At 46.9% G+C, this 12,186-nt stretch overlaps 1 protein-coding gene across 3 annotated transcripts in view; it reads right to left on the reverse strand.

Moving 5' to 3' along the window:
• The window catches only part of NECAB1 (N-terminal EF-hand calcium binding protein 1), a 108,883-nt gene that overhangs the window by 32,259 nt on the left and 64,438 nt on the right, over positions 1-12,186 (reverse strand). For all 3 annotated transcript variants that reach the window (XM_019726238.3, XM_088799326.1, XM_019726236.3), the window contains exon 5: positions 9,217-9,314. In XM_019726238.3, the coding sequence (XP_019581797.1) occupies positions 9,217-9,314 (98 nt within the window). The remainder of the gene's footprint in view (positions 1-9,216; positions 9,315-12,186) is intronic.

A 12,186-nucleotide genomic window follows, 5' to 3' on the forward strand; every position in this document is an offset into this window, starting at 1 on the left:
CCCCTCGCAAGCAGCAGGACTGGGACCCAAGGCAACTCTCTCCCACTTATGACACTGTTCTTCCAGAGACACCGTTGCCTTTATGCTAATTTGCAGAGTTTGGGGGAGGACAGTTCCCATATGTCACTGTAAATGAGTGACCTCCACAGAACTCAAAGGCATAACTGACAAGGAAATAGCAGTAGGTCCCTCTTTCTTCCAGTACCGTGCATTTCCTGACGTACTGAGAGAGAATCTGGGTCTATCTATCACTGTCATTATTAACAATATTTACTCAGGAAAAAAGCACTTGGAACGGAGAACAGTTAACTGAATATGGCATCAATGTCCTTTATATGATACTTACACGGTGTCTCTCTGTCCTCCTCACACTTTATAGAACCAGCATGGAAATGAGGCTTCCATTTCTCAGATACTCTAAGAATATTGCTCAGCGGCACCTGCCATGTTCCGCCACATTTACAATCTTAGTTACAGCTCTCAAAATGAGAGAATAGAACAGAAAATCAGGACCTCAAGATGTGTCACAGACAAAGCCATTTCATAGACAAGTTGTAACCTAATGGACCGAGGAAAAACCCAACTGTGAGCGAAGCTGACGCTGACCTGCAGCTTTTTAAAAGACAGCCCCCGATACAAAACCCAGGCTTGTACGAGCACTGGGATTACAGCAGCTAAACCCTTCTTCTTTCCAGGCCCCCCTCTCCCTCACCTGCTGGCCACAGACGCATCTGGCCCCTTGCGGGGCCCTGACTGCCTCTGGCGCTGGTGGAGCCCCGGGGGACCGGTATGTTGCTGCCCTGGGCAGGCTCTTCGGTGGCAATCCCGTGAGTCTGCTCCCTGGTCACCTTCTTCCTAGTGCCCTGGGTGGGCACTCAGTTTGGTGCCCCCACCGTCCAGGAAGGGACTGCAGTCACCCCACCCCTCTTCCCTTCCAGCTGATTCATGCTGGGCAGTGACCTGCAGCGCACACACGCTCAGCTCTCCTGCAAGCCGCTATGTATTCAAACATTTCCCGGGGCCTTAACCAGCCCTTGCACAAGACACCTCAAGGCAGTCAGGGTGACAGGCAAGTACAAAGTGACGGGCGCGACCACAGTGCACTGTCCCTCACACGTCTGCTCATGTCACCTCTCTGCCATCATTATGTGACTTCCATCCCACCTTCTACCAGCAACTCTGCCCACAGATCTTCTTTCAGTTTCAATGCCGTGTACTCCGGCGGAGTCCACGTCAACTGGACAGAACAAGGCGTTCCTAGTTCCTGTCCCTACTGTGTGTACTCGGATCCATTCCCACCAAGTGCATTCTGAGCTCTGCATGGCACCATTCTGCTCCGAGAGACTCTGGAGGCCCCTTACCTTCCCAGCAGGCTCTCCTGATGTACCAGTGACTAGACGCAGTCATGCTGAGGCAGCTTCAGTCAGTACAAACTGGAACCCTCTTTGAAAGCTGGTACCCCTGAAGTACTTCTTTAAAAGCTTGTTTTAGAATAGCCATCTTTACTATTAACTCAAACACAGAAAAGGTGTTTCGTACCCTGTCACACATGCTTGTCACACTGCTCATTAAACACCCATTTGTGTATGTGGCCCGAGGCATGGTTCTACTGGTAAAACACAACTGACTCTCAGTACTTTTCAGCATTAATGGCACTCTGCTAAGACAAGGAACGGACGTGCAGGTCAGAGTTTTAAAAACCAACTAGGTTGCTTTTAATGGAGGCAGATATTAATATGAAAAGCAGATAAAGATTCCCTTTCCCCACTCCATCTCCACACACAGAGTAAAAAGCTGACTGCTTCGGCGGTTTGAAAGATACATGCACATATTCTTTGCTATTCTTCCCGTGAAGAAGTGGAGTTTAATTCTCCTCCCCTGAGTGTGGGCTAGATTTGCTGACTTCAACCTCATGACAACCTGAGTCGGAATCACTCAGCTACGTAACTTCTGCGTTTCCGACCCTCAACAACTGCATAAAATGACTGTTATTATGGGGGGAAGTTTGTTACACAGCAGGAGGTAAATATAACAACTGACAAGTCTGAAAATATTTTCTCTTCTATCCACCCAATCATGATTTTTGTCATTTAAAAAAAAAAAAAAAAAAAAAACTGACTAGAAACCATGGTAGCTTCAAGCCAAGGAGACCTAGGAAGAAATTCACAGGGCGACACTTTGAGATTTTTGTCCACATCGTGGCTGTGATCTTGAGTGAGTTACTGAACTGTTTTTTGGCCTCAGTTTTTTTTAGACATTTACAGGAACAAAGCAGACCCGACCAAATAAAATGTTAGAATTCAGTAAGATACGAAAGGTGTTCAGCCAGTCTTCGGTAAGTGGTCATTGCTCAGTAAAGGCTAGTGGTATTACGGCATTCTTATCATTTTGGTTCAAAAACAAAAGCTAAGCGGTTGCGTGCGTAGATGTTCCATCTCACAGAGTAAAACACACGGCCAGCACTGACACCTGCACGCACAAATAAATCATCTCCTCGCACGGCTGACAAGTCAGGCCACGTGCAGGGCACTGGGTGGTCCTGAAAAGTGGATGTGATCCCTAACAGAACTCAGACAGAATTTGGTCCAAGACACAGGAGCTCCAGGAGTGGGTCACTTCTGAGCCGAACCACAGATGAGATCACACATCTGTGACCCTGCAGGGCTGTTGGCGCTACCGGTTACGTGCTCGGGCACACGTGGCAGGTCACAGAACTAATCTTTCCAAAGGGGACATCACACAGCACTGGGTGTCCTGGGGCCACACAGGAGGACCAGTGTGATGCCCCACACACTCATTCTGTTGTAAATACACTATTCAATCAGGGCTTTGGCAAACTAATCCTTAAGAAACAGTGTTTTTGCAATGGAAAACAGGAAAGGGACAAACATAACTTGGACCTCACAGTGGCTGACGCTTGTCAGCCCTGAGGAACACAGCACAGCCCAATTTCAATGTTTCCCTCACACGCAAAGGCTGAGTCACCCGCAGCGTCAGCCTCACGACAAAGAGCCACGTGCTGCGCTGTGGAGCCCCCGGAAATGTCTGCTCTCACTTGTCTCCCTTCTGCAGCTTTAATGCGCCAAATACCAGCTGTTCGGGAGCAGGGAGCATGACGGCGAGTGTGGTTCAGATCTGCACGCCTGGCGACGCAAACCGGCTTTCTGTCTACACACAGTGTGTACTTGGTACTCACATTTCACCAGCAGAAAATTAACTCTCCACTTCCACTAAGAACATAAGTTCTCCAGTCAGCAACTTAAGAAAGAAAAACAAAGATTTCCACGAAGGACATGAACAGCTACTGACAACCACAGGGACAGGACAGCAAACACTGCAGCTCCTCCCCTCATCTTCCCTCTGGTTGTGGTGGGGGTGGGGGTGGGGGTGGGGGCCCCAGGGGTGGCAGGACTGTCGGGAAAGCCTGGAAGCAGAGTGAGCACCAAGACAGTGATTCCTTATGGGCGCCCCTCGCTTCACCCGGGGCCTCTAACTGTCACAGCCTAGGAATTGGTTAGTTTTTTTTTTTAAGTCCTTTCAACTCAAGATTATTTACAAGATCACTGCCTGCCATTTGTATACTCCTTCAAGAAACAATAAATATGGTGTAACGTGGCTAAGCTGACCCTTTCCATCAACAAGCCATCACTTCTGGACATGAACGCGACCCTCTGACAGAACCAGTCCCCAAACGGCCGGCTTTAAAAGGTGAAAGAAGGGTCCTTCCCTGCAGACTCTTCTTTCTTCTTTCTATGTTAACATCCAGCCCATCTTTGAGGCTCAGCTCTTCCTGAAGTTGTATCTGACTGCTCAGTTAACACTGATTTCTGTTTTGAATGTCAAATTTATTCATGGCCTATATCAATGTACTGGCAATTAATTAAATACATTATGTGTTCACTGTTGTATTATTACTGCTTTTTTTCTCTTCCGATAAAAATATATAAAGAATTTGTTAATGTTTTACGAGTCTGTAGGATTTTGTGACTTAATCTTTTAAAACTTATATGTAATTTTGTGAAAAATTATCTTGTTCCTCTAGTATGTAAGATTTCCAGGCGCAGAGTCATAATTTACCATCACCTGTGGCACTGAAGTAGAAACTCAAAATTTATGTAATACAACAGGCATAAAGTATAGCTTCCAAATTCAGATGAGAAAGATGGGAGGGGAGTCAGCACGCGACACTGCAGATAAGGTGGGTTGGTTCTGCCACTGAAGTGGCAATGGGCCTTCACCTTCAAGCTCATGAGGTCGGCAAAGGAAGACAAATGGCATGTCACAGAGCAGCGACTCAAGATGGCAGCTAACCCAGTTAGACTATACACAGAAATCCATCATTCTCCAATATGCCACAAATATTGTTAGGAATATGGAGAGGCAGAGCATTTATAAAAGCTACAGAAATATAAAATCATCTATAAAGTGACGTAAGGAGACGTACAGGGAAGCTTGAATAAATCTAGAAACAGATATGCACCTGCATGGGAAGGCACAATGTTACCAAGAGATATTTCTCTCAAAATTACTTTACAAGTTTAATGTGAATCCAATAAAAATCCTACTTAGAATTGGAAAAAAATAATTATAACTCTTATGAAACTATGTAGAAATGGTGAAACAGAAAAATCTGCTTGGAAAGAACAGCCATCAGGGTAGACGTGTACTTTCCCATGTTCAAGCACACCTGAGTTTTCCAGAATGGAGCAGATGTGATCAGGACACAGAGGTGGTCCGCTGAGGGAGGACGTGAGCTCGAACACAGGCCCCTCCCCGTGTGTTCGGCAAGTGAACGTGGGTCTCCGGAGGCAATGCACAAGGGACGGAGAGGCCGGTCGGCGTCACTAGGGGGCTGTTTAGGGAAAACCAGCTGATCTCCTACACAGACACCTATGGACCCTCAGAAATCTATCTACACTCACAAGTCCACCAATATTTTTGCCTCCTGTTCTCAAGGGTATTAGCTTGTCTTTGCATATATTTCACTCTCCTAAAAAGGCCAACAACCCTTGTTTGACATGGGCTGCAACTTCCCTTGCTTCCTAATTACAGTTCCATCTATTTCTCTGATGACGATAGAGTGTATTTAAAAATGTGTGAACTTCCCTTGCCCAGAACTTTGCTATGCACCATTCATCTTCTGCTTTCAACATTTAATTACTGTTTCAACATTTAATATCATCTCCTGTCTGCAATTTCTTTGATGTGTTCTTCACATGTCAGTCACACTAATCTCTGGACACCTATTTGTTCATTTGCCAAAAACAAAATTAGAAATAACTTTATCAGAGGAGCTGGAAGTCTCCAGCCTTTGCTGGTCCACAGCTGAACTCTGCAGAGGTCAACTGTTTCAAAGACCAAACACCTGTAACACGGGAAGTTTTTGTGCCATGATTCAACTCAGAATTGCATATTTGAAACATGTCCCATACAGGACCACATAAGCCTTAAATTAAAAAGTTTGACATGAGAATCACTAGGTTTAAATCTCACTAACTTTATGACATCAAAAAGCATTGAAGTACTTTGTGACTCAGTTTCCACACTTGTGAAACGAGCATGTTTCCACTCGCTGCCGCCCCTCGCCAGGGCCCTGGGAAGCACAGAGGACACAGTGCGCCCTGAGCCACTGACCACTTGCAGGCTCGCCCTGACCGTGGCCGGGCACTGCCTCCTCCTCTCCCTCCCTGCTCACAGCCAACAGGCCTGAAGCGCTAAGGAGGAGGTCACACAGATTCTGTCTGGGCACGTGGCTCAGGTAGGTCAGGCCATGCCCATGGCTAGAAAGTACGAGTGACATGGCTGCCAGGCGGGTGCCAGCAGCTCCTGGGCCCGCCCAGCTTCTCGGGAGCTTCATCCCTCCTGTCCCAGCCACCACCTTAATGACCTCTGCCTGAACTATTCGCACACTCCTCTCTGAGCCATAGCGCTCACCTCAGCGCCGTAGCGTCTCACCTCTGACACCCCACAAGCAGACTCACGTGAACCGGTCAGGTCTCTGACCTCAGTCCTGCCCCTCGCCGCCCAGACGGGGGTGGCGAGTCCCTCTGCCCAGGACGCCTGAGTGTGCAGTTCTGGAGACCTGTCGGGAGCGCATGGGCCGTCTCGGGGGAGCTGCCTTTCCAAGGGCCCGGGTGCCTTCTGCCAGCAGCGGGCACAAGTCTCGCTGAGAGGGAAGGACGCTAAGGCTCAGGCCTCACGGGCTTCTCCTGTTCTCCTTCCTAAACACACTCCATAAAAGACCATTTCAAGGAACACATGGGATGGCAAATACGCCTTGTGGAAAATGTTTTCCTGTGCTTGCTCTGAAGGCCAAGGATATTTTTTTTCATTTTATGTTTGGAAATAGTTAAAAGGATTATAATGAAATGCTCATGATGAAAGTCTCTGCCTTTTCTGAGCTTCAGAGGATGTTTCACTATTCCACCCACGGTATGATTTTAGCCCCTTCATTTTACCTGAAGCAAAAGCAATTTTTAATGATAAATCCTACATGGTAGTTATAGTAATCAATAGTACAGTAAAAATAATCATTGATGTTTTCCCCAGGTATGAATTCTGAGACCTACTGCTATCTCTCCTCCTCCTTTACAGTGAGAACTCTCCTACATGAAAACACTGTGATGTCTCACTAGTGAAAGGAATATAGAGCCCGGGGAGGCCAAGAGGCTAAGTACACGGTGAGCGGAAGAGAGGAGAGGTGCGGTTGTTGACGTGAAATTGTCCACAGATGCCAGGAGACAAACACCACAGACCCCAAAGACAGGTGCAGGGGTGAGGAAGAGACAGGCCCGGGGGTGCTGGGACTCGTCTGTTTTCGTCTTACTATCCCTGAAGATGTATTCCAGGATGTGCTTGTTTGAAGAGTAACTTTCGGGAGAAAACTATAAACTACCTATATTGTAATTTTGGACCTTTTCCCAGAGTCACTGCACAAGGGGACCACAACCCCCTGGGAATTCTGTTACTCAGCTCACGAGAAGCTCCTGTCAGCCTTCCCACAGGCTTACGGGACACAACCCAGCCCACGGGGAATGTCAGCGTGGGCACGAGAAGTCTACCTCCGCACAACACAAAATGGTGATGTGGGTAAGTTAGCTTCTCACGCCTGCAGGAGGAAAAATGAGCTGACAACCTAGTGGTTTTGCGAAATTCCAGTCAGAAGTTCAGGTTTTAGCTACTCTCAGGGCTTTCAAACGACCCCATGGAATTTGACCTCTGGTACTTGTTCCAGAAACACAGCGAATCACAATAATCCAGCTAAGCCCAAGGGCGGGTCAGGGGGTTGGGGCAGGGGCAGCAGGAGAGAGGAGGACAGTCGTGACTACAGGCTGTATCTGTCCTGAGTTCAAGCTGAGTGGTTGGAACCCGCTTCTTCCATTCTCTGAACAGTAGACAGAAGTGCTGCCAGGGACAAACCACCAACGGCTGGAGTTTCATTTCTCATGAAAGCCCAGAACAGCCAGCCCTTCCTACTGAGATAGGACTTTTCATCTGGGTAAAAATATACAGAGATTCTTAAAAGGAAACGTTTGATTTCTCCCTCGGAAGGGCCACTGTGCTGGAAGCACCGAGAGGACGCCAGCTGCACAAAGGCTGGAAAACTGTTAGTCTCCTGCGCTCACTCCCCTTTGAGCTACAAAGAACCTTTTCCCAATTTTATTTTTGACCATTTCTTTTCTTTTCTTTTTTTCATGCGAAGACCTTTTCCCACCCGGGTTGATAAAGATGCAGCTACCACATGTCCGTTTGCTTTTCAGTTTCCACATTTTGTTGCTATACATTTCCCATTAAAAAAATCTCCTTTCAGTCTTTTTCATGGGGCCTCAGGCAAGCAGAGCTCAGTGCACGTGTACGTCTGCCGCCTTTGCCCAGAAACCCCACGCATGCTGGAGAACTGCATTTCTTGGTGTGCGCCTTGTAAGCTGACATTCCTCTCCTTGCTTTCTGGCAACGGAAACTTCAGTTCTCATGGCGTTTGAGCACTCCGTGCTGGTCAAGTCCTGCTCACTCCCTACTTCGCCAAATCCCCTCTGCACCCTCTGCCCACACCCCCTCTGACTCTCGACTCTCACTGGCTCTATCCTCTCCACAGGTCACCAAGAGCTGGAGTCCCTTACAGCTCGGGCTGGGTCCCCTCCCCTCCTCACACGATCTTCTGTCTGCAGACGCCATCATTCAAGCTCTCTGCCTATGACTGACACCCACAGGCTTCTAGCCCCGTCTGGACTTCACCTCTCAGCCCCAGGCCTGGGTACCACAGGCTGGCCTGCATTTCCTTAGGCGTCTCAAAGGCAGCCTGGACTCGATCGTCTGAAAGAGAACGTCGGCTCTTCCCATGTCAAACCCGGGCCTCCCCAGCACTCTCTGCCCAGGCAGTGCTACTAGCCAGGTACACAAGCTAAAAACTAGGCCTCAGCCAGGACGCTTCCTTCTCCCTCCCACGCCCACATCCAATCCTTCTCCAAGCTCTACCGCCAGGATCTCAGATGTATTTGCATTCATTTATTTTTCTCCGTATCTCTGCCAATACTGCCACCCTCCCTGGATCAGTGAATTCACCACCTCACTAACCTTCCTGATTCTACCCCATGTTCTCCACCCTAATTCCAAGCTAATTCTTGCATGGTCTTTTCAAAACACAGCATGAGTTTTCACAGCTCTGCTTAAAATAGTGGCTGATTAGTTTGCACTTAGGACACGGGCCTAAACCCTTAGGTTCGTCAGCAATATCATGAAAGGCGTGTCCGCACCTCCCACCCCCGTTTCAGCGCCCACCACTCTCGGGGTTTCTGCTCTTCAGCCTATCGACCATCCTTATTTCCCTGAACGCCCTCCCGAGAGTCTGGTTCTTGCTGAGCTAGAACTACCCTATCTCTGATCGCTCAGGGTCATTCCCTGCAGCAAGAATCAGGAATTCCAGACACACGCACCCACTGTGATGGGCGTCTGCACACTTGTTTCACATCAGGTAACAGCTGCCTGAACTGCTCCTATGTTGTATCCTCAGCACGAAGCACAGTACCTGACAGCTCGTAAACATCTTGTAACTATTGTGAATGACCAAAACAGCTCATTTAACATGAATAAAGATGAATTATCAGTGAGAAAAACAAATGGATACTTTTGACGCATTAGAAAATAGGTATGATGTTCATGAAAAATATTTTTCAAAGGAGAGATTTTAGAGAAAAATAAACACCAACATTTCCTTACTTTTTTTGTTTTGCCCATTGCCTTCAGGATGGAAAGATTTAGGTCTTCAAGTGCTGATAGTACATTTTCATACTCGCCCAAGTGCTGAGAAAAATATTCTGAAAAGTAGAAGTATTGAAATAAACTCATGTTTGCATTTAGGTAATCACAAAACAAGAAAATCAACTATTTATTCCATAAATGAGTAAAACAAGTAAAATGTCAGTCACACATGAAAACTGGAAGGTATTCAAATGAGACTAAAGAGTCACTGTACTTATTTCATTTAAAAATAAAAAACCTGGATGGTTTCCATTACTCTTGAAAAAATGTTCTTTCCTACAAAAATGGGAAAATATGAACTTGGTTCTACAAACAAGACCAACCAAACAGAAAGTCCTGTATTGAAAAGACCCAGAATTCTGTCACTACCATAGGTCAGAGGCCCACCCCACACCTGGGAACCTGTTTTCGGATAAGCTGCAGTGTATCACTGTCTCTCTCATGTGCCGCCAATGTTTATGGAACTAAAGTGAATGAAAGTACAATCACACGAAGCCGCTGGAGACCACCAGGCTAGACTTCAGCACATCTAGTGGAAACTGCTTTGATTAATTTATTAGGTACCCAGGTGGAATTATTTGTTGACATGGTATTAATAATAAATGGGAAATAGCACCAACTCATTTATTAGTAAATGTGTGGACTTCTGAGAAGAAAACACAAGTGAGCAATAAATCAATTCTAGGTATGTTTGTCAAAATACAAAGCGTGTACACATAGATTCAAAGCAAATGCTATGCTCTTGACAAAAAGCAAACGCATTCCCAATTGTACATTCCACAAAACCAGTGTGGGGCCAACCATCTACATAAAGGTTCTCTAGGAAGGGATTAGCTGAACGTAAGAAAGCAGCTACTCCATAAATGCCTGCTGCAAAGTCACATTTTACTTCTGGGCTACGATGCTGGCTTTGACAGTGTTGACAAAGAGGTCTGACCTTCTCCATGCAAAACTCTTCATAAACCGCAAGTGGTTAATGTAGCCACAGGATATTCTTATGTTGGAAAAATAGTTAATTATCAGAATAGAATCCATACTAAGTTGAAACAAGCAAAAAATGTAAAGAAAAATGCAAAAAGGTAAAGTTAGCATGTTTTAATTTTAATATATATAAAGAATCCAGGAAGAGTGTAATGGGGATTTTAAATGCAAGAGGGCAGACATATGCAAAGTGAACACAAATAAAATTTGGTGCTTAAAAAGCAGGGTTATAAAACGAATAAAACATGAAGGAAAGCTCTACCTCCTAAAATACATCTTTTCATAGACAAGATATTTGCCTGAAGTAGTAAATGTACCTGGAGAGAATATAAATTGTTTTTCCACTTACAAATATCTCAAAATACTTGGCTACCAAGTTAAAGGTTTGCCCAAAAAGTCAGGAAAAATGAGTAAGGTTATAAAACTAGTTTAAAATGGTTCATTAACAAAGTAGTAATTACACTCCCAGTGGATTTGTGATTGCAGCCAAAGATGGCAGGAAGAGGACTGGCTCAGTGCCAGAGCTCAGAAACCATCACCTGACGAAGAAGGAGCTGAGTGCTGACTGACCGGAGTGAGGCATGGCCAGAGCGGCTCCTTAGGGAGGCCTCACACCTACGGGGAGAGGGGACAGTCCTGGCATGCTCATACACTGCCGGTGGGCGTGCATGCTGGACAGCCTCTGACCGAGTGATTACAACTTTAGGAAATGCAGTCCAGGCCTGTTCGTGCAAAACTGCAAAGATTATACAACGAGGATATTACGTCAATGAGGTGCGTCCCAGCGGGGAATGCAAACACCCTGACAGCCCACTGCAAAGGGCTTGCGTGAAACAGGAAGGTGACAGCGCGCTGTGCAGCCTTCCTGACAAAGCGAGCTGAGGGGTGCGCAGGTGTGCGGCTCACATGTATGACTTCACTGCTGGAAAACATACATGCACCTACCTAGCAATGTCAACATCTGCTCTAAAGAGTCTGTAAGAATACGTCCCGAGCAGTTAGCAGGAGAGATCATCAATATCGGGAAAAAGAGGTGAGGGAGAGACTTTGAGAACTTATACGCCTACATGATTCTGTATTGCTCATGTTTTTGTCCATTTAGGGAGGCTAGATTTCATCCCAAGGGTATTTATCATGGAAACACTGAAAAGATTTTTTTTAAAAAACAAGAATGGAGTGGCATCATCAAATGGCTGTTTTGTGCCCAGAAAAGAGACTCCAACAGAAACGTTCAGAGATGAAAGACAGTAACGGACATAACGCCTCCTGTACCAGCTCAAGTACTGATGTCCGCGTCGGAATGGAGGAGCTGTCCAGGCCGAAGAACGGAAGACACAGACGGTGAGAAGGCGGCAAATGCAAGCCACGAAGGAACGCTGTCCAGCACCCTGTCTGACAGGCCTCGGGGTGTCTGTCCCATGGTTCAATTCTGCATGCCGGGCGATGCCTACAGACCCTTCTCAGGCTCCAGGAAGGGACCCAGAAACCCTGGCCCTCTCGGTCCTACTTCTTGCCCCAAAGTTCAGGAAGGCTTCTCAAGCCCCAAGCTCTGACCTTGAAAATCAGGCACAAATTAGCTGCCTTTTTTAAAGCTCCCAAATCTGCCGTCCCAATTTACTTCTCACCCAGCCACCGAAGTGCTGCGGGAAACAGAAGTGCCTGGAAGACTCCTTGCTGCAAACTCCTTGTCGTCTCTCCTGGAAGATGTGAGCTGGGCTCATTCCGTGAGCTGGGCTCAGGGACCCTGCTCAATCTTTCAGATCAGGCGATGGGCAGTGCTGTGCAAATCTTGAATGTCCAGACAGGCGTACGTGTACGCTTGAGAAGCACCTTACCAAACTCCCTGTGACCAGGCGGGGCAGTGCAGGGCAGTGCAGGTAGAGACGTGTCTCCTCTGTTTGCCCCAAGGACCAGGGGAGGAGTCGCAGGTGTGGCTGCCAGCAGCAC

The sequence above is a fragment of the Rhinolophus sinicus genome, chromosome 7 (genome assembly GCF_057876585.1).
Source record: "Rhinolophus sinicus isolate RSI-liver-muscle chromosome 7, RSI-T2T, whole genome shotgun sequence".
NCBI classification, from domain to species: domain Eukaryota; kingdom Metazoa; phylum Chordata; class Mammalia; order Chiroptera; family Rhinolophidae; genus Rhinolophus; species Rhinolophus sinicus.